Source organism: Battus philenor, unplaced genomic scaffold (genome assembly GCF_028537555.1).
Source record: "Battus philenor isolate CCGP_79_NKW_IND1 unplaced genomic scaffold, ilBatPhil1.0.hap1 SCAF_28, whole genome shotgun sequence".
In the NCBI taxonomy this organism is placed as follows: domain Eukaryota; kingdom Metazoa; phylum Arthropoda; class Insecta; order Lepidoptera; family Papilionidae; genus Battus; species Battus philenor.
In genome coordinates, this window is record NW_027181691.1 from 4,603,517 (window position 1) to 4,626,813 (window position 23,297).

The 23,297-nt window shown below is 33.4% G+C and overlaps 2 protein-coding genes across 2 annotated transcripts; both read left to right on the forward strand.

The window, feature by feature from the left end:
* The first annotated feature begins 9,570 nt into the window (after nucleotides 1-9,570).
* LOC137926058 (interaptin-like) lies at nucleotides 9,571-10,661 on the forward strand. Its single transcript, XM_068769596.1, has 2 exons — nucleotides 9,571-9,692; nucleotides 9,870-10,661. Exons 1-2 carry the CDS (start codon nucleotides 9,667-9,669, stop codon nucleotides 10,645-10,647), a joined length of 804 nt encoding a protein of 267 aa, XP_068625697.1. The 5' UTR covers nucleotides 9,571-9,666; the 3' UTR covers nucleotides 10,648-10,661.
* A 9,288-nt stretch (nucleotides 10,662-19,949) lies between these two features.
* Nucleotides 19,950-21,203, forward strand: LOC137925816 (leucine-rich repeat-containing protein 15-like). Its single transcript, XM_068769274.1, has one exon. It carries the CDS (start codon nucleotides 19,950-19,952, stop codon nucleotides 21,201-21,203), a length of 1,254 nt encoding a protein of 417 aa, XP_068625375.1.
* The last annotated feature ends 2,094 nt before the right edge of the window (nucleotides 21,204-23,297 follow it).

Below are 23,297 nucleotides of genomic sequence, written 5' to 3' on the forward strand. Positions count from 1 at the left end.
GATGCTTGATCCAGTTACTTCGTCCTTGTTTAATGAATTGCTTTTTTGCGTTGCAAGAGCGAGAGGTGAGTAGTGCGAAGTAGCGAAACGTTTGTTATGGAGGAGAAGACTTGGTGCACGCGCCGCTTGCATACGTAATTGCGTCTGAATGGTTATCATCGAGCTCGACACCTTATAGATAACGATGTTGACTGACAGCTGTACAACGTGTTTAATCACTTTGTTGCCTCGACAAATGGCAACTAAGTTCGGACACAATACGCAGATTATGTTACAATACTAATCTGAAAAGTTTTCAAGTAGTTTTACATTTATTACGATATTATTTGTTAGGACATATATACTTTCAAAAATTATTGTGATAATATAACATTTTCAGGTGCATGATGAGGCATATCAGAATCAATGAAAATGGGCAAAAGAAAAATACATTGCGCGCTCTCGTTTCCGTACGAATTCTAAATTTATTATAGCAAGGATCAAAAACGGTTTTCTAAATTCAAAACGAAATCGATTTTCAATTAGCATAAGAGATTTTAGCTAATTATCACCGACTTGATTTTTATTTTATTCATGTGCTTGAATTTATTACAGGAAACAACTATTAATGTTACTTATTTTAGCGTGATCACTTTATTATATGATTAAGTGTAAAATTAATAATATTAATTTATTTTCTATAAATATTGACCGATACAGCTGTTAGTTAAATACAATAAAAAATTCTGAAAGCTCATCAAGCTCAGGGCATTGTCAAACGCAGGAAATTCATAGCGAACTATCAAAAGCGAGGTTTGAATAAAAGTATTATAGTTTCATTACATATTCAGAAATTTCCCAGTCTGAGAAGTCAGAGAAGTCTTTATCAAGTTATGGCGTGACAAAAGGAAATAGCGATTCTTCTCCATTAAATATAAACTATAATCAATGTGTTATATTCGTTATTGATTCAAGATTGTAATTAATTTATGAATTTGTACTTTTAATTCATTCTAGATATAAGAACGAGTCTAAACATGCAATGAAAGTAAAATGTACACATCACGAACACTACATTGAGACAGCATACACAATAACATGAAAATTCTTCCTACATCCATTATTTCTAGATTGTTAATTTGCCTTTTGCCTTTTTATTAATTAATACCTTATCTTGAACGCCAGTCTAGGCTACAGAAACTCTTTATTGTATAATTTATGTGTCGTCTAAGGAATTAGTTATTTGAAAAAGTATAGTAATCCTTTTGTGGGCACAGGCCGCCACCGGTCTGTTCCACGTGTCCTTGCTTAGACAACGGACAATTAGTTCAGACAGCTATTTTATATTAATAATATAATATCATTACAGAAACATTAAAATAAATTGTAGGAAAGTTATTTGTGTATTATTATCATCATTATTTTAGCCATAAATGTCCATTGCTGAATATAGGGATCACCCATAGATTTCCAATAAGACGGGTAGAAAGCAGCCTGCATCTAGCATTGTCCGAAGACCTTAATAAGATCATGTGGTCCCTCTATGGGCATAAGTCCCACGCTGCGTCCTTCGGTCCCTGGTATCCACTCCGTTAGTCAACTTTAAGTGGCCATCTGTTCCGAACGCTAAGTGATCTGCTACTTCAATTTGTCCGTCGTTACTATTTGCCTTTATTTGCCTTACTTTTAAGCCTAAACCCCGGACTGTCAGCTGTAAAAAACCCGACTGAGTTTGTTCAAGGTTTTAGTCAGTTCAGGTCAAAGCAGGTATGAAACACTTGAAGTATAAAGTTCAATTAGGTAGAGCTCAATATGATTCGTTTTCCTGTAAAATTAAGGTTTTCTCCTGACGTACACAAGTGATCGCTATAAAACATTCCTAAGTAAAAAATATTATTGAAAAATATAATAAAAAGTCTTATTTATTTAAATAAAAATCAATGTCTCCACCAATTCTACTAATATTTTTTTTTGTCAACGCGAGGTTCTTATGTAGAAAAAATAAAATAAATATTGTAAACCAGAAATCACAACATAGGAAAGTTTGCAAATTACAGTAAGAAGCCATGGATATGTATAGTTAAAACAGAAATAAATTGTATGTAAAAAATAATTGTTGACATGATAATTATCATGAAATGATAGTCGGTAAAATCTGAAGCATTTGAGGGCAGTGTTTTGATATGATAACGGTTGGTAAGTTCCTATTCTTGTTATAGTTATGACATAAATTCTTAGAGTTATCAAGACCTCGATATTTGTGATCCACTGTCGGACCCCCGTTGAATACAAATTGAACGTCGGAGTGGTTCCGCTATCGGTGAAAGTGATGACTATTTACAATTCTATCCTTTAATTATATATTAATGAGTGTCATGATCGGTTGGGTAAGTTTGAAACGTGACGTTTAATCTCTACTTATTAAAAATCGAAACGTACATTTACATCAGGACCAGCGTTCGCTAATGTTATGCTCTACCCACAACAATTCTAAAGCAATTAACCCTTATTATGCTAGTGTTATACAGATGTCGAAGTGTATGTGGGAAAATAACTTTTCCCGTATTTTTCCTCGGAGGAGTTAAAGAGAGAAAATTTCGTGAATATCTGACACGACAATTATTGCAGCGAATTCAAACCGAATTTGGATCGGAACCATAAATCATCAACATCATTTCTGCCCTAACGACTTTCTATAGCTTGGAATACGCCTTTTTAATAGATTGCCAAAAGGACCGGTAAAAAGCATCCAGAATCCAACGTCACCGATGACCTTAACATTATTTTCAGTTTACCTTGAAGGTGATTTCTCAATTCTTATGCTATGCCAGAATTATTAGAAATCATATTTTATATAAATAACAAATTGCCAAATGTAAGGACGGGTTGTCGTGCCGTGGTTTATTAGGATGTTATTTAAACAGAAAATATTGTGAACGATAAAGCGTTACAATGAAAATAGAATACGAATACTTGAAAGAATATGTATAGACATGGCACTAAATTAATAAATTAAGTTATCAATCTGAAATAAGTATTATATTTGTTATATTAGAAAGCGACAGGATAATCACTTTAGATCGCGCGATGTCACTCGGGGCAACTATAGTTGTAACCTAAAAAGTATTGTTAGGCAGAAGTAATTAGTATATAATTATAAGGGGCGTTGGGTTCAATTAACAGTGTTACATAACGTTCCTCAAGTCCAGTAATAAAAGCATTATGTAGAGGCCCGAGTAGAGGCTTCGGATTGAGTACACGAACTTTGTTTCCTCAAAGGAGTTTAGGCTATCCGACTACTGCGCCATCTAAAGCCCGTTGAATCAGTAAATGCCATAGGACAACACTGACCTCCTGTTACTACAAAAAAATCATTCCCAATATTGAGACAAATGCTAGTCAATAATACGATACGGTTCAAAATCAACTGCGTATGTCATTTGCGGATTGATGATGTCAATCTTTTGAGTTTTCAGCTTTTCTTGCGATGTCGACTTTCCACTTTCATTTCGATTCGTACTGTGGTCGTAAGTGTTAGTCTATTCACGAATATAAGAATTTAGTGAAAAATCATTGTTTTTGAGCGAATTAAGTGTTTTTTTCCGAAAGTATGCCTTTATTTGGTCAATTAATTTCTTAGTAAGCAACGATTTGATTGGGTACAGACTGTGGTTAGGTAGACAGACAGTGACGAATCATTGCAATCTTAATTGAAATTGACTGCAAGCTGCATTTGCGAACAACTGTTTGTTTGTGTTACCTGTGTAATGTATTGATTGTTGATATAAAAATTTGCACTCACAGAATACGATAATCCACATGTATGTATTGAATGATATCTAGTATAGTTTTGGACATATTCGTTTATATATTTCGTATTTATTGTGAATCAGATGATGATTGGAGCCTTTAGCTTCTGTTTAGTGGTGAACACGGACCGACAAGCGCAGGATATGATGGTCTCCAACGAGGTGGACATATAAACTTCGTAAGGTCAAAAGACACTGCATGCGCGGCTTCTGCTATGGAGGAGGATCTCACCTGTGCTACATCATGCGGCTATGTGAATTAACATAGGATATTAAAAAAAAAAAAAAACAAATTAAAAAATAATAAAATAAAAATAATAAAAGATGAAGTATAAAGGATGGTTTATTCCTTAACGGTTATTTCTTCTAGACGAACATTTAATTTAGAATGCAGTAAACATTTTTGCTGTCAATTTTATAACACCGTTTGCAAACTACCGTTTACAAAGTTACCATTTTATCTAAGACACAAAATGTGCGCCTTGCCCGGAATAAGCATGTATAGACAACCTGTAAATTTGTTTCTGTCATAATAATTATGACAGAAATAATTATAATTCAAACCCCTTTAGGCACTCTTAGTAAACGGTAAAATTGCAATGCAAATAGTTAAAGTATTATTAATTTCTCTATTATTTAAATCCACAATATGTTTACAATCACTATGCGGCTTGCCCACCGTCACTTTAATTTGCTAATCCGCTAGGCTGTTTGGTGCTTTAGTTCGCTTATAGATCTCCTCACCCATTTCTATTCATAATACCTTCCTTGGGCCATCAAATAAATATAACAAAAATAGCTAAATAGACAAGCTGTGCTAGAATTTTGCGCTTAAACATTATGTAATGGGCGATTCTTCTTTTATTTATTACTACTGCATGTAAAGGGCAATGAAAACGTCTAAGGAAAAATTAACTTATTAAAAGTGAAAAATTGTTATTCGGCAGTGTCTCCTGGAATAAATTTTAGTGTCAATATTAGGAACAATTGAGAGCTAATTTTAAATGTTCTCTTATATACGTAGGTTATAGATATTAAGAGAAGTCGAGCGAAAGCGTTTTAAAAATCTTCATTTCCTCAATGAAAGTGCTGTGTTCCGAATTGTAGCGGAAAGTAAAAATGCTATCATCGGCCGCTCCTCCAAGCTCGTATTTAGGACGAGCGTAAATTGTACGAATATTTGTTCGTTCCTTTACATTCGCGTCACGCGTTCGCCATGTACGGTGCTTACCAAGTCTTATTACTTATTTTTTATTTTATTTGGTCTATAACAGATTAAATTTAACATTTAACAGTCCAAACTTGATGACATGACCTAAATTAAATGTAAAGACTGACGAACAACGGAGTTGCATGCGCGTTTCTGTATGTGCAGTAACACGCGTCATATCCAAGTTTTATACAAATTCAAAAATTGTATCTTCATAAAGAAATTTTAATTGTACACAATCATACAAATTTTGGATTATTTCTCTATCCTCTAGGTCAGTGCTCCGTAAACGGGCAGACTGGTGTGCCGTAGGTCGGATACAAGTGTGCCGCGGTAAAAATTATAAAATTGAAATTTTATAATTTAATATTATACATATTTTGTATTTCAGACAGTGGCACGTCACGTTCACTCGTCTCATGAATTTAGCTTGATTTAGATGGTGTGCCGCGAAATTCTTTCCTAGAATTTTAGTGTGCCATAGATGAGAAAAGGTTGCGGAGCACTGCTCTAGATCTCCAGTAGTCTAGATTGATACCCAGATCATCATCATTATCATCATTTCAGCTGTAGTAAATACACCGTAGAGCCTCCCCTATAGTCTTCGAACAAGACCCAGCATCTGCTGACGACTATACTAAAATTAATTCAAATTCAAAATAGGCATTTACATGCGCTTTAGAATCGTCTATTTATTAATATTATAAGAAGTAAGCTATCACTGGTTCAGAATCCTGATCTGCTAAAAAGAGCCGGTCAGAAACTCAACAGTTGCTGTTGCTTTTAATATATTTCAACAATTTTTAATGTATACATTTTAATATTTAATTATGTACTCGTAATACATGTAATATAATATAATACATTATAATATAACATTTAAAGGACTTAACAAACCAAGTTGAATGGAAAATGAACTCTTCAATGTTATAATTATATATAATAATCTTAAATTTGAAATTAAAAAAAATACAAAAATGACTTTGAAATTGACAGCTAAACTGAACAATTTTGGTTGAACATGAACTGAATAATAAAATACCGTAGGACAAAATGCTATGAAAATAGCTAAAATAAAAGATGAGTTGTTTTTTTACAAGCCTAACAAACTAGTCTGTTTATACACAGTTACATTCCGGATAGTGAGGTGTACTCTTAGTTCACTTAGGCAGTTTCAATGAATTAGTAGGCGCAAAGGCCCACAGGAGACCTCAGCTGGAGCTGTTACAATAAATGCTTCCAACCTGAGTAGCACAGGCGAGAGAAACTTACCCGAAATAAATATATCTTTAAAGGTATTTAAAGTCATAATAATAAGAGAACCAATCAAAAGGTGTGCTTTCTTTTTACAGAGTAGTAATCCTCAGCACTCAAAAAGATGTTTGACATTTTTTAAATCTAAAATTAGGAACCTTCTGAATATTGTACGGGTTCCTATCATGGAAGTGAAAGTATATATGGGTCATATATAAAAATGCTAACTCGATAAAGTCTAGTATTAAAAAAATGGATTGATTGTGGACATAACATCTGTGACACTAAATTTTCATATCATAATTGGGAAGCAAGGATGTTAATATTTTAATTTTTTTCAAATTATTCCCTTTAGGAAACTTTACGGTTCATATTATAAATACAGATAATATTACCACAGATGCTAAGTAGCTATCAGTAAGACGAGTTATTCTACGGCTAAACAGTAGTAACTGTGCATTCTCTTGTTCCGGTTGAAGAAATTGTACCAATGTGACGTTAGATACAAATAGCTGACTAGTTCATTTTCGGTCATTACTTAGTGGTTAAGTTTTTTATATAAAAATTATTGCATAAAGAGTGCTATTGATCATAGGAAGTAAAAGCTTTAACGACTTCCCTTAAATTGATGATATAGGTCTTATCAATGGCAACTTAAACGAAGAAATTAACCGCATCACCATGCCGCATTCCTATACAACATGCTGATTATCTATACATGTAAAACCTGTGAAGGTGAATATATAGCTAAAATATTGTGAATTAATGTATGGTACGCCATATCGAAAAATCAATGGTTTCTTTATTAATAAATAAAGAAATGATTATATACTAAGAAAGAGCTTTTTAGAAGTCCGGGTTACCGTTGTTAACTAACTGTGAAGATTTTCTTATGTCAGAAGGTCCGTAAGATTTCGATGAAAAAAAAAAAGATACTATTATTCAGAATGATTGATTCAGGATAATTGGAAATTGGTGTAAAATCTTTAACACTATTTTTTGATAATTGAGCTAAATATTCAACCTAGAGAACATACATTATAGCTTTTGTATATAATTTAATCATTCTGTATATCTCTGAGCGTAATGTTAGCGCTACACTTGTCCGATTGATGAACCAATTCCTTTCTGTTATTCCCCAGTTTATGTTAAAATATTTTATGTTAATATTATTTTTATTAATAGTACCAAATAGTCGACCTGAACGTAGTTGATACACGGCTGATAAATAGCAATACTGTTTTTAGTGAAGACATCTATTGCATTACATTGGTAATATGCATAGAGTTAGAGAAACTGTATATTTCACCTGTATAACATTTCTTGAAGTATTAAAAAACACAAAAAACTCTCCTTGAGGTGAATACGGTATGTACGAAATACTTATGGAACAATGCGTAAATTTAGAGTCAAGCGCTGAAAAAACATACTATAAACTGTAACAACGGTTATAAAAATATATTTTATGGATGTTATAGAAACATTGAAAATATTTATCTGTTGTCAAATTATATTATAGTTTTTTTTTCAAAGGCTTTTTATGTGACTGCGAGTTTACTAAAAAGACTCGAAGTGAAAGAGAACGGCCACTAACGTGGTCTCTCATTTTGAGACAATACACACGCATAACGAAGCATAATAATTCTAAAAAATAGAAGTTTCTCTACAATAATAAGTATTTTAGGAGTTATTAAAATCTTATCCAGCCAATATAAACTCCATAATATCTAATTTTAGATGTAGTTCTTTCTTAGACTGTATTTAATAATATGGTACAATATAACATCTGTGTGGAGAAGTAATTACGTGTAATCAGCTGATAAGTCTATGCTTCATGTTAAACTGTAGTGTGTTGACCCCAAATGATATCAAGCCATATAATATAGAGAGACCAATTTTCTACTTTAGGAACTTACTGTTAAGGTTGTTTTTATTTATGACAGTTGAAAAAGAAATTCAACACCGTTTTCAGACGCATGGTTTAATGTAAAGGTTAATGTACATTGAAAGATTTAATTTTTTAATTAAAAAAGATATTATTTTATTATCATGATTAAATTTTTTATTTAAAGCTTTTTACTAAACTTGTAAATCGGAGATACGTATCCTATATATTTGTTTTAAAAGTTAATCGGAGACATAAATGCCTCGATCTTCTGGCCTAAAATAAACTTCAACATACCGTGCAAGACCCTTCAATGTAATTCAATAGTGTCTGTGTGTAGCAAGACGTTAATGTTTTTCCGAACACTGTTAATATAGCCAGGAGATGTTAAGCCCTGGTTTAATTTTTTCTCGACAACGTCTATAAATTGGCCATAGGAATATTTTTGTTGTTTAGTGAATTCTAATTGGCTTTTAGTTTAACTATATTATTGATTTGTATATATTTACAGCTGTAAGTCTTCTAAATATATAAATAAGTGAAGAAAAATGAAATATTATACAATAAAAGATATTATTATGCCATAGATTTCTGACTTGACTTATTCGGAAATCAGAGACACCTTCGTCGGTATGATGTTATTACGTCTATAACGTGAATATTGACGAGAAATGAGACCACATTAGTATTATTTTACTAGAGCAATGTAATAACAGAGAATTATCACATAAGTTATTATATTCTAGCTTGCAAATACATAAAAAAAATTATGAATTCTTGCTCAACTATTTGAATGTATCTCATGTCAATAAAAGGATGGCCAAGTAGAGACGGTCATCGTTATAGAGACCTTGGTACCAGTAATAAAGAATATAAATGTCATATATTTTTAATAACAAATTATTTTTATACAATAACATTGTATTAATGTTATTGTATAAAAATAATATAATTTTATATTTAAATATTGTATAAAAATATTGTGTTAAAATTAATGACATAAATTTGTGCTCTTTAAAAACATTTTAATGTTAACTAAATATCATCATATTTGAATTAATAATTAAGTGTTATCATTTCATACTAGTATAATTTTGACTATTTTTACGCTGATTTGTTTAGTTTTTTTTTTCGCTTTTTTCATTAAAATATTTGAAACGTTAAATCATTATTTCTATCAACTTGAATTACAACATTACTTTTTGATAAGACAAATATATTGTTGGCATAATAAAATTTTTTACAACGCTAATGTACATGATATAATCAAATGATTCCTCGTCGACAATTTTTTTACTCAAACTTTTAAAGAGAATAGTTTTTAACGTCTATCAACAGGTTTGTGTGTACGCGAGCGGCTTACATCATCCCACTATCGTTAAAATAGTTTGCTGATCAAACACCTGACTAAATATTCTCCGACGTTCGGTACGGACGGATCTCAATGCAAACTGCATTCTGGCCCACGCGTGCGCGTTCGCTGATCATAAATTCATATCCACGCCTAGGAAGCGCTGACGGCCAAAACTATGGAGCGAAACCTACAATGCGAAAGGTAAGGCCCGAACTATTGAATATTATGTGACCGCTTAGTACCTTGACTGTCATCGCGCGGACTGCACAGAAATATGTGCTCGTGACACGAGAAATAGTTCAATTACGTTTACATAGCCCTGAGCCGTTAACCGCCCTAATAACTAGCAATGTCTAAATTAACTGTTACAAATTTTAGCAAAAGAACCGGCAGTCCGTTCCAGAAAGACAAAGAAACGCAACCCGATGCAGCTTCAATAGTACACGAAGAAACACTACAGAAGACTACTTATGACGTACAAAAAGAGAAAAATAATGAATTATTGCAGAAGATAAATAAAAAAACTGCAGAGTATCAGTCGAACAAACCAAGCTCCGGCGTATTCACCGAGGTTGTGGCACACGGTGCGTTCACATCCAAAAAAGTGGAAAAGGAGAAAGCGCAGAAAGTAGAAAGCGTAACCCCAGCTAAATATGGAAATGGGTCGAACGGTTCAAAGTCTCTTCTGGGGTACCCGTCGTCCGCAAATGATTTGGCCTTGGACGCCAAATCTGATTTAGAATCCGACCCTAACATATCTGAAGAAGTTAAAGAAAAGGTTATAGAAAAACTTTTCAAATTGGTTTCGATGGTGCAACACACATATGAATCAAAAGTGAGAATAATGACAGATTACGAAAAGTTTAAGGATACGCATTTGAAGAACGAAATTAGGCGAGAGAAAGAGCACTCGGAGCAATTGTATAAATTGAACATGAACTTTCAAAATGAAGTCATCCAAGCGGTACAACAGTTGAAGAGTGAGTTAGATTTATCGAGAGTTTTGGCAAATAATATAGACGAAAGTAATTCTGCTGCTAACTTGGAATCCATTGATTTGACCCTGAACGATGACCAGACATCGAATCGAAACATAAATGAAGAAGTTATAGAAGAGCAATTAGTACAAACAAGTGAACTAGTTGAGTCAAAATAAATTAGCTCGTATTTTATGGTTCCATAATTCAATAAATTATTTATGTGTTCTTAAATTTATTTATCTCTGTTCTTAATTAAAAACCTTTAAGATGGTGTATTGTTAATGGCTAATTACAAGTAATGTTTTTACTAAAAGAAGCAAAAAATGAATGTGTTCGATTGATTTTCCAAGTCTATTTAACATGCCTTACGTCAGTGAAGCCCATTTTTGTCGTCTGCATCAATAATGTGCGATGTTATGCATAAATTACCAATAGCTATACATATCGTTTTCGTAATGTAATTTTTTAACAAGATTTGGTTGTAAGTTAATGATATGAAAACATATTTAGACAGAATTAATGATATCCGGTACTATATACAAGAGAATGGTCTGAAAGTCAGTAAAATATTAAAAATATTATTACACATAATCTGTCAATCAATCTTGACATATATTTATTACTATAGTAGGCCACTTCTTAGTGAACTTAAACTACGATAGTGTATTTTTAATGCCTTGAGGTATTATTTAAGTAGATATTTAAACCAAAAGTCGAAAATAAACAAACCACAAGTGACGGATAATGTGTCATTGTGTCTTTCGTCATGAAGTAATCATCGATTTGGTCCTCAAAAATTCATCACAGTTAAAAATAAAATCTTAGTTCTTTTAAATAAACGTCCTTGTCTAATTTATAACTTAAAAGAAAAAGGAAGTTTTTTTTTACAAAATCTCACTGTTAACTTAATGATTATTAACATAATCAAAAGATATCCAAAGGTCCCAAGGTCACTTTTAATAGATAAGAATTTATGAATGTGGTGATATGTACGGTATTATTATTTACTTCAAATTAAAGTTTGAATTTTTATTGTCGTGAATAAAGTCATGAAATGGCCGTTACATCTCCCCGTCTCGTCGCGCGCATGCCTAAGGCGAGGTACAGTGTTTCGATAGCACTATAATAAAAACTATTGTGCAGTTCGGCAAAGACAAAGAGTATATATTTGTAATAACAATATGTAAAGTTTTATTTTTAAGTAGATATTTTACAGTAGCAGTAATCAGTATTAAATTTTAAAAAATACCGCAAAGTTATGGAAACGACGAATCGATTACCATAAGTTAAGTGATTTGCTCAACTTGACACTTAATATCGTGAATAAAATTTCACTTTGAAAATAATTGCTAAGTTAATACATCTTACTAGATATACTACCGATGCGATCTGTAATTCAAATAGGTTGGCTTTATTTTTGCAGTTCTAAATCTGATGCCCGATACAGATGTTTATCGTCTTTTTACACACGAAGAATCAGTTATTTATAAAACAAAGTGGCTTAGGCAACTGCCCCTGGGATTATACTTCTTGCGGTCTTAGCATAAATAATTCAAATTAATTTTAAAATTTCTTGTACAATTTGTGTTTAACGATGAACTTAATTACGAAGTCATTGTCTACTTGTTAACTGTTAAGGCGGTGTAACGATAAATTAATAAAGGTAGCTGATACAAAATTATCATTAAATCCAAAAAAAAAGAAAGATTAAAAGTACGTTATATTAATATGTTAATGGTTACTAGTAATTATAAATATATAAATATACTGTAATAAGTATATTTTAATAGCATGATGTAGTAAATAATAAAATCCAAATATCGTTATGATTCCGTCAGCTTGTCAAGCGACAGCTTTCGAACCTTCACTTTAAATACGTAACGATTCCTGATCATCCTAAAATCGAGAAGGAGGGTGTTCCAGAGCAGAATAGATAGTATTGCGAAGGAGGAGTGAGTAAAGTCTATGGGAGGGACATTTACGAACTGAAATTGAGATGTTAAGTAGGCAGGTGAATTGGGAGAAAAGAGTAAAAAGAAAAGTGTGGTTAGTGTACAAAGAACGGCGTTATCGGATAGGCAGTCATTTTACCTGAGAACCATAGGAAGATATAGGGTCGAATTTGCGGAAATTGAAAACAAATTAAATGCAGTTACTCAGAAGGCGGTTTAGTTTATTCAGAAGGTCTGCATTCAAATCAAAACAGCAAACATCACTATGGTCAATTATAGGAAGAATGAGTGATTAAAAGTAAGTGAGTAAATTAAAAGTTTTTATGGCGCTATAAAGTACGTAGAGGACCAGAAATTTTCTGGCAAATAGAGATGGTCTGTACCGGTCAGCTCATAGTGGAATGTATATATAGCCTAACATTTTATACTACGTTTTTTAATCCTTAAATGGATATGTTATAGCACCCAATAACTACTAGAAAACTTTACAATAGTTTCTTTACAATTATTTATCGAGGAGGAAGATGGGCGGGGGAGGTTTGGTTCCGTTTTCGGGAGGGTTTTGGTGACTGCGGAGAGTCACTCAGGAAGCGGGAGGGACGGTCCTTGGCATCTGCCTTGAAGTCTTCCGGGTATTTCATAGCCATCCTTCGGCCGAAAGTGATGACTGGATCTTCGCCGAAGGGAGGGCCCGTATAGTGACGCCACGTTTGCGCCATTGTTGGGTGGAGTGGTGAGGGTGTGGTTGGTCTACTCTGTACCTCCCTGCCTTGAGACGAAGCGAGCACGGAACGATGGAGAGCGCGAGTTCGCGGAGGTCTAGATGAAGTGACCCATGTGGTCACTCTATGCACCCTTGTGCCGGATAGCGGGTGTCTGGCGAGAGGTAAACTCGCGTTACAGACCGTCACAACGCGTCAGCAAATCTGTCTAAGCCCGGCGAAGATTGAACCCTAAACGGACGTACAGACGCAGAGTCACCCGGCGTCCGTAAAACGCGCCTAACAGCCCTAACCTTACCTACATAAATTCGTAGAACAACCCACGCGGGGCACCGTTGGGGGAAAAAGTGCCCAGTCACACGCGGACTGCGGCCCCGCTCCGGGGCGAGGAGTAACGGCGACGACGCGCAACTGGTTCCGGTACGCGAATACACGGGAAGCGAGTAGGCCGGCGCATGTTGGCCGAGCAAGTAGCTCGGGTGCGACTTGTTTCTGGACTTGGCACGACAAAGGAGCCGTCCAGACCGAAGCAATAGAAGCAGCGCAGCGAGCGTCTGCGACCGTTCACAAGGTGTTCAAGAAGATGGACACTACGTCAGAAACTACGGGACGCGGGAAAGTCCGAAGACACTTCCGACACTCCAAACGCTGAGCGCAGCAAATCCGTGCGCAGGGGCACAGGATTAAGCGGGCAGCAACAGCTGAAAGGGAGGCGAGAAAGTCCGAGGACACTTCCGCATTTCCAAATGCTGTGAGCAAGAATTCCTTGCACCGGAGTGTAAGGAAACGAACCTAATTGCAAGTCAGTAATACGGGAGGCGGGAAAGTCGGCAGACACGTCCGAACGCTCCAAGCGTTGAGCTGGCAATGGCGTGGAATGTTTGTATTCGATATGGCTATGTATATACTCGCGGGAATAATACAAGAAAAGGTTCCGGCAATCGCGTAGCGACGACAAAATAAGCGACGTGGCACCTCTTTCTCATTTTGGCGATGTTTGTCAACGCGGTGTACGTTGCAGCATCTTTCCTCAAAGCACAGTACTGTTTGTGGTGGCGTTCTTGAATTCGAGTCATAGGTCTACAAGGTTGTTGTGTGGTTGTATTCTCTTCGTTAAAAGCTTGCCGGCGGTTGGGCCCAGCGGGTTGACTATTGTGCGATAAGTGTAGCTTATACTGCAGCAGCTACTATGACTTCCTCCATAAAAATCTCCTTAAGTACCTACCTCGTTCCTTTTCTCATTTGTACCTCCCCCCCCCCTTGTCTATTCATTTTCATTTATTTCCATTTTTAGTACCTGCGCGACGCTGTCATTCTACTTTTAAGCGCCTGTGTAAACATGACTGCAATTTTTTTAATCGAAAGGAGTCGTAAATTCGAAAGATTTTTTAAAAATATATTCCATGTTAGTTCATAAATAATTTTTACATCTATTTGAAAAGGCTTTTATTATAAATTACGTGACAAATCAGGTCATAAAAACTAAGACACACTCCTGCGGGTACCCCAGAAACGTTATTTAAAATTAAACGAATTAAAACAAGTGTCGACTTCATGGTGTTTTAGATATGAAAATTTTTAACTACTTTAAAGTTTATTTTTTATCTTTTACTAAAGATTAAAAGTAATACTTTACTTGTGATCTATCGTTATATAGCAATTTTGAATTAAAAAACCTGTTCACTTTTGTTTGAAAATAAAAATTCGTAACAAATTAGTAATAACATATTTGGTTTAAAAAACAATATTTTTGTTGTATTATAAAAGAACAAAATATTCAGTAAATATGTATGATAATAATTATGATAGCCTATAATCATAGTATCATGATTTCAGCCGTCAAATGTCCACAGAAGGACGCAGGCCTATTAAAAATCTCAGTGGGAATAAAAAGCGGCTGAAGCCTGCGTCTTTTGACAAGCTTAACGAGGCCATCTGTCCATCGCAGGTGGAAATAATACTCTGTGCTAGCTGCTCTGTAGCTTCCACCCCAGAACTGTAAGGCTCAGTGGCCATCTGTTCTTCGCGATATGTTGCCTGCTCCAGTTTATTTGATCACATTCGTAATTCTAAATCATTTTAATTTTATTTAAAGAAAAATGTTATTATATCGGTCGACCCATTCAAATTACTTTTACTATCTATCGACTCGTATTTATTTAACAAATGTAGTTTTTAAAATCAGATTTAAAAATTTAACCCATATAATCTCTGATGAGAAACATTGTAAAAAAAGATTCTCATAAAGTACAAAAAATTATAGCCTATCTACTTAAAAACTTCTTCAAACACCAGCTTTAAATTTTAATTAGTTTTGTTTTGTGGCATCCGTGTTACTGTACGTCATCTAGCGGAGTTGCCGTGAACGAAATCTGAAAACTGAAAATTAATTTTAAAAATTTTAGAAATAGCGTAAAGATGAAGAAACATTTTCGAATTTCCGATTGCTATGTATAAAAAGTAAATGTTATTTACTATCTGACCCTGCATGCGACTTTGTATAGCCAGAAGTTATCGGTATATCACTCTCCAGCAGGAAAATAAATTAATGTAGCGTATTCAAAAATTAATGTAAATATTTCAGACATAATTTTATACATGATGTTTGGAAAAAGGTGTAAAAGCTTTGAATCTTTTTCCTCATAAATGAGCTATGTATTCACCCCGTTTAAAGCTTCTTAATTTATAATTGAGCACCATGTAAGAAAAAAGAAATCATTGACCAAAAATTCCACTTTTAAAATACATGAACACTAAATTTTTGTTTTATTTGGCATTCTGATGGAGTCTCTTTAAATTTTGTAGTCGCATTACTTTGTATTAAGATTCTGTGAAGCATTGCACTGTTATTGATGATGTATTTGAAAATATCGTTTAAAGGAATAAAAAAACTGCGGTTACAACAAAAATAATAAAACTTTTAGTAACAGGTTTGACTCAACAATTCGCCTGTCTACTAGATATAATGCGGATATTGTAGGTTAAATAAAATTCAAACGGATAAATTTATGAGCCAATAGTTTCTGATTAACATGGTAAATTCATACAAAAACGCACGATGATGTGTCCGATTTCTCTGGTTAAGCTACAAATTTGTACGGAGTAACTTCACGTGTGGAACTGCCATTACACGAGGGATGGACTGCTACGACCACTAAGACATTCTTACCGGACACGACAGCCTCTCCGAAGTGACAAGATTAGAGTTTGCAGAGTATATTAATATAAGTTTAAATATAAGGACAGCCCGGCGTACGCGTGACCCGGATGTGAGCCAATGTTTAATACATGTGATAACAGATCGTACTCTAAAGAGAATTAAATATTAGGATAAATATGTAAAATAAACACGAAGTGTTTATCTATAAAAAAAGAGTAGATAAATAAAATTGTCTTAATACTTAACTAAGTTGTAATTAAGTCACACAAGTAATTTAAAGTAAGCTGTAACTAATATATCATTAATATATAAATGCTACTTGTTTGGGATAATTAAGATGGTTTTACTTTTAAACATTAGATATGAGCGGAGCTAAATATCAGCTAAACTAGGAAGGTTCTGTAACCTATATCTGCAATCAATGTCCCTGACCACATACATTACGGGAACAAGTTAAAAAAATTATAAAAAATCATGGTAAATTCGCATCATCTACATAAAGTTATAGGTAAACTGGTTGCACACGTACAATTCTCTAACGCCTGCTTTAAATTATTTATTAACTAATTTTTTATACCAATAAACACGTTTTGAGAATAGGTAGAGAATTCGCAACATTGTCAGTGTGGATCAGGTTTTCCATAAGCACTGTGCTTTGTAAGGATATTGTATTAACGTTATAATATTTCGACAATTAATATTAAATTTATCCTTGTATTATAATATGTATATATTAGTTCATACAGTATTTTTTGTATAAGTTTGAAATAAGATTCGTTAAGCTATTAACAATCAGGATAATATAAAATGTGTTGCGATTAGGTCAAAACAAATTCTGGTGATGATGATAAAATGTTGAAGTTACTACGCAACAGTTGAATGGATTTAATAGGTACGTATACTTTAATGTTAAAAACTTACGTATATATAAATTAGATTTTATGACATCTGGCGCAGCTCTTATGCTTACAAAATGCAGATTATATTTCAGGATGATTGATTACAGATGTGATAGATTATAATAATAAGAGAGTAAATATAATGATCATTTGTCACCAAAAATGTTTAAAGCTTTTACACCTATTTTCAATTATTCTGTATAAAATTATCGCTTTGAAAGGTATTTTTATTGGCGACAGCTTGATAATTTTTGGAAAAAAAAATTACAGATAGTACACAATAACTAATAACAATATGTAATAGTCCGAATTTTGAATACTTTTTCTTTGTTAACTACTAATTCTAAAATTATTACTCTTTGGATAGAGTACACCGTAACCAAACATTTACTGACATTTAATGAGCTATACATTCGCCCACCTAAAACTTTTTCACATATAACCAATCATCTGTATACTTGTAGCTTTAATGTAAATATTCTTAAGAGAAAATCATGTTGCAATAGATTTTCTTTGTATTTTTTGGGCAAGGTCTGACCAATCCATAGTGCCCTTGAGGAAGGTCTCGGCCTTGGTTGTCAAAAGTTACACGTTTAGGGATTAACCATATTTAAAAATGGAATCTATATTTATGGTGTCTTAGCTTTCTTCTTTTTATTTAACAACTCGTTTTAATCTTTATTCTCCGATTTTAGTTATATTAAATAAATTTAGTTTCATTTTAAATTTACATATATGTTAGTAATGTTAAGTAATGTTAAGTAATATAAAAAGTCTTAAAGACGTGTTTTCATTTTTTCATTATTTTGGATTCCTTATGGATTTACTTTAGATCCTTTCAAATCTCACTGTCCCAGCCGAGCCTCGTCCAATTGTTGTCTGTAGTTTTCACAATATTATCCACCTATAGTTTCATTGCTTTTCCTACATTTCTGATTGGTCGTTTCCAATTTAAAATTTATCTATTGTCTGTCATTCAGCCTATTTAGCCTGCCGATTGCCATTTAAGTCACACTGCTTGGGTGAATTCATCAGGTTGTTTTATTTTGTGTATAATATATTGGCATCTTATTATTATTTAACTTAAAGGAATTAGGACAAATAATTGTAAATACAATACGTATTTAATAGAAAATTAGGTGCCGCGCAGGGTGACCCGAAAAACCTAGTAATGGCTTTAAAGGATGAGTAAAGCTCATTTGTTGTCAATTAATCTGTTTATACTATTAAAAATCAATGTTTGCTATGATAGAAACCAGGTCCTTCAGTTTTAAGTTAAACATATTTCTAATAGAAGATGAATAAATTTCAGACGAAGATAACGATGAACAAAGTTCAATCCACTAAGAAGTAGAAATAACTTGTCTAAACAATTTCAATAAAGATAACATAAAATAAATTCCTTTTTTAGAACATGTCATTCTATGTTTTAGGGTTAGGTAAACCTTCGATTTCACACCTTTTTTAAAACAAGCCGTCCATTTATGTGATTTGTACTAAAAATTAAAATAAAACACTTTTATTTTATTTTATATTTTTTAAACAAAGTTGTGTTAATTTCTGTATTTTTTTGGGATTTTAAATAATTAATTTTTATTTAAGATTTCGCAATTTTTTAACGATTTAAAAATAAATAAAATTACAAGTTAAGCCTCACGTTGTTTGGTTAATTTTTTCCCCTCGTAAACGTCGTACATATAAAATAACGAAACTAATCTATGACAAATAAAGTCTGTTAGCTCCTCATTTTTTGCTGCTTAATTTCATAAAGTAATCAATACTGTTTCGCGATTTTTTGTCGCTTATCGGCAATAATTTTAAGGCTATAGGCAGATTTGATCACGTTTAAGGCGCTCTTTGGCAGGAGAAACCTCATCCTTCACTGTCGCCAAGTTTTTGTATATTATAGCGTTTCAGTCGTTAAGTGAAGTTGATAGTTGTTAATGCGGTAGCAAAGTCCTTCAGTTGATGTTCCAGTTCCCTATATGTTGTTATTATGTTACGTTAGATCATTATAAATAAAGATAAGTCTGTTGTACCTTACTTTATCGTAATATAAAATTAGTATCTATTCTATTGACAATCGATGGAATACGTTTTCATCAAACTAAAGAAGTTAATTAAACAAAATATTGAATCATAAAACAACGTTAGGTCATTAAGGTATTTCTAAAAAACGTCTTCAGTAATAGCGCAGTTTGTAAATTTGCTTAATTTGTAAACGCATTTGTTTGTGTATTTGTGTACTCGTCGTGAAAGGTCTTCATTTAAAGAACGTTTGAATTGTTTCTAGAATGATCTCCGTAGGACTCTAAGGGATATAAACTATAAATATAACGAATATAAATAAAAAATAAGGAATATAAGGGTCAGGTGGTCATCATTCATATTCTTTAAATTATTTATTTTGGATATCAACTGAAGAACGAGGGCAGTAGTTATTTTAATTTTGACTGTGCCCGTACAACGTAGCCATGACAACATGCGTTATTCAAAAGTCACAGAGAATTCCATATAAATAAACACTCACACATGTATGTACGATAAAGCGATTTAAAAGCTGGAGAGACTCACAATCCGTTGAAATAGTAGTATGTAATGGCCCAAGGAGCTACACTGGGAGCCAGAGGATGTAATTTAGGCTGTATGTCAGTGCGGCCCAAAAAAATAGTCATCTGTGTTTGCGTGTATATGTACTTTATACATATTTACGAATTAAGTTTCTTCTTGTACATTTTTACAGAAATGGCGTTCGCGAGGATTCGATTTTGGCTTGCGATCACGTTCTTCGTGCTAGAAATCGTCAATGCCGACATTATGTGCGAAGTAGCGGAGGATGTTATCGAATGCAGTAACAACGACACGAGTTGGAGTGTTATTTTAGAAAAAGACGACATACCAGTCAATCATAATGCCACTACTCTTTCATTATCCTCCTGTATTATTGAAAGTTGTTTCGTGAATGCTTTTGAAAACGTTCCGCAGTTGTTACAACTTGATTTATCATCGAATTACTTCGAAAACATTACAGCCGGCACATTTGATAGCCTAACGTCGTTAGAAGAACTGAGTTTATCTAATAACAATTTAAATTACTTACCCGCTGACTTGTTTAAATATAACCACAATCTAAAAGCATTAGCATTAGATAATAATGTTTTGAGTAGGATAGAAAACGGATTGTTCGATTCACTTCCGCAATTGTCTTTGTTAGATTTGTCTGATAATATTTTAAATGGGAAATATCTACACCCCCAATTGTTTGCTTACAATGTTAACATATCTACACTAAAATTGTCTAACAATTTTATGTCAGAAACACCCTGGAACTTGTTAAGTTATTTCCATAATTTAAATAGTATAGACCTCGGCAGCTGTGAACTTGAGGAATTTCCGTCGTTTCTTATGGCACCCAATTTAGGAACTCTTAATAGTTTAAATTTAAAAAATAACAGAATTACTAAAATAGAACAAGTACATTTCGAGCACTTAAAAAATTTAGTTATTTTAAATTTGTCATCGAACAATCTAGAATTCATTGGTGATAATTCTTTGCGAGCTTTAACAAATCTTGTTATGCTTTCTTTAGATAAAAATTTATTACGAACCATCCCAAAAGGATTATTTACAAGAACGACGAAATTAAATTTACTCAATCTGGCACATAATATGATAACTACATTACCCGACAATCTGTTAATGAAGACGAATTTGAAGTTTTTGAATGTGGCTTATAATAATCTAACATATTTGCAAACTAATTTTTGTACACAGCAGAAGAAGCCGGTTTTAAAATTTTTCGTTTTTTCTCATAACCCCTGGCAATGCGCTTGCTTGAGAGAATTGTTACGCGAAGTAAAACAATTACATTTGAATTACGATTCTAAAGTTTTCGACGGCAATCGGCCCGTTTGTGCTACTACCAGTGACTATACTTGTAAAAGAGAAGAGAACCTTGATAGTTTTTATGTGGATCTCTTTTACAGTAATATTAATTGAATATTTTTTTTTAATTTTTATAGGTTGTTATGTATGTTATTAAATTCATAAATGTATGATGATAATTGAATGATATTTGATTATTTTAATAGAAATATTGTTATCCGTCATTTATTTTCACTACCTTAATCACCTTTTAAAGATTTAACTACAATGTCTGACTCGCTCCGGAAAAATCCTTAAAGCACTTATTCCTTGATAATGCTAATTATCAATCGTAGCGCCTTCAAGCTCACCCAGAGAACGCACTGAATAATTTGGCTATAAAATATTAGACCTACATCAACCTTGTACTGTAATGTGTCCCATTGTTGAGAAAACATGCGGGCCAAAAATTGGTGGATGCGACTTTCCAATTTTGGATTCCATGATATGATGGTTTTAGACGAGTGACAGTGACATAGAGTACATGGAATACAAAGAATACGCTTACTGTAAAAGTCCTCTTTAGTTTTGATACGCGCGATATAAAAAAACTATAAATCACTAAACTGCAATTGCACCGGTAAAATCTTTTTTGATTACTGTGAACGTAATATACTTTTATAAGAAAAACTTAGTATAATTTTAATTTAATAAAAAGAAACGATTTGTAAAAGTAGTAGTGGGTAGGCCACATAGCACGCAGAGCAGATGACTTTGGTGATGATTTAATGATTGACATTGATGACGGTTGAGGCCTTGTGGTTCTAGAGTTGAAGCCACGCGTCGGCGAGCGCAGCGTAGGAGGTCCAGACAGATGACCTTGTCGAGGTCGTCGGACAATTCTGGATGCAGGCTGCATCTCATCAGTTTTATTCAAAATCTGTGGGGAAGACCTATGGACAAGGCCATATGATGACATTGATAATATCATCATCATGATGATTTGTAGCCTAAAAATCACTCTAGGTTCCAAAAAAAAAAAATGTAACGCCTTTGAGCGCAATCGTGCAGGCTTTAAAAATGAACCGTGCAATAAATTTTTAGAGTTTATGAAACAAACACTAAAACTAGTAAGAGAATTTTATTACAGTGTACAGTTAAGCGGTGATACAGTTTAGGAATATTTTTTTGTTTCAAATACTTATCAATTATTTATTACAAAAAAACTGTCTGAGCATGATTTGGGCTTTTTCCAGATTAGGACGCGTTGAAAAACCTCGATGCCAGTTATTTAATTTGTACGACGCCACGACAGAGCACGCAGGGTCCAGACAAGTAAGTCAGTGCTGATGCTAATATCAGCCATCAGTCTTTCGTGGATTTTGAATTTTTCGATCACGCACGACGAAATAAGACCATTTGAAAACTTGTAATCATCAGAAAAGTGAATGAATTCGACTACGAGGCCGCAGCGCCACGCGTTGACCCGGACAGATCCGTCCATGCTCGGTATATACATAAACTGATCTTCACATCGCCCTTCTGCGCGTTTTTTTTTGTGTATATGAACTCAACTCAAATCATTTAAAAATTTAATTTAATGTAGTCAATAGACAATACAAACACTTATAAAAATATATTACATATACTTTAACTTCTAAATTAATAAAAAAATAAAGAATCACAGAAGAACTAAGTAGGTAACTTGCACATTTAAGAGAGAAAACTTTTGTTAAATTCAATAAAAAATCTTTATCGTTCGATTAAAATTGTCTTACATATTTAATAAATATTTTATCTAGCTCTTTTATCCTCGTTTTAGCCGGAGTAGGCTTTCTTTAGCGGCTACTACAGAGTGATCGGTTACAGCTAAAAAAGCTGGATGAATGTATAGCTAATTTGACAGCCAAAAGCTTTAAAGATTTTAAAACTATTTCCATTCACTTTGTATAAAATGATCACTCTGAAACTCTATTGAAGTGTCACAGGCTAATAATTTCTGTCAGTACAATACTAGCAGGGACAGATAGTAAATAATAATTAATTGTTATAAGTAGTAATCCGAATTTGTGAATGGAGCATATTGCCCGTACAACTGATAGTTATAGGCTATATTCGATTGGTGTCGGACGCTGCTAGCAGTCTTGGGTTTTACAGCTTCATCAGGCTCAGGGCTGCCGGATCCGAAATCTGCGAGTTAATAAATTAAAAGAAGTACGTCAGATTTTT

Coding starts and splice junctions, on each gene's coding strand:
- LOC137926058 (XM_068769596.1), top strand. CDS start 9,667: ATGGAGCGAAACCTACAATGCGAAAG. Junction 9,693..9,869: donor CGAAACCTACAATGCGAAAG/GTAAGGCCCGAA, acceptor TACAAATTTTAG/CAAAAGAACCGGCAGTCCGT.
- LOC137925816 (XM_068769274.1), top strand. CDS start 19,950: ATGGCGTTCGCGAGGATTCGATTTTGGCTTGCGATCACGTTCTTCGTG.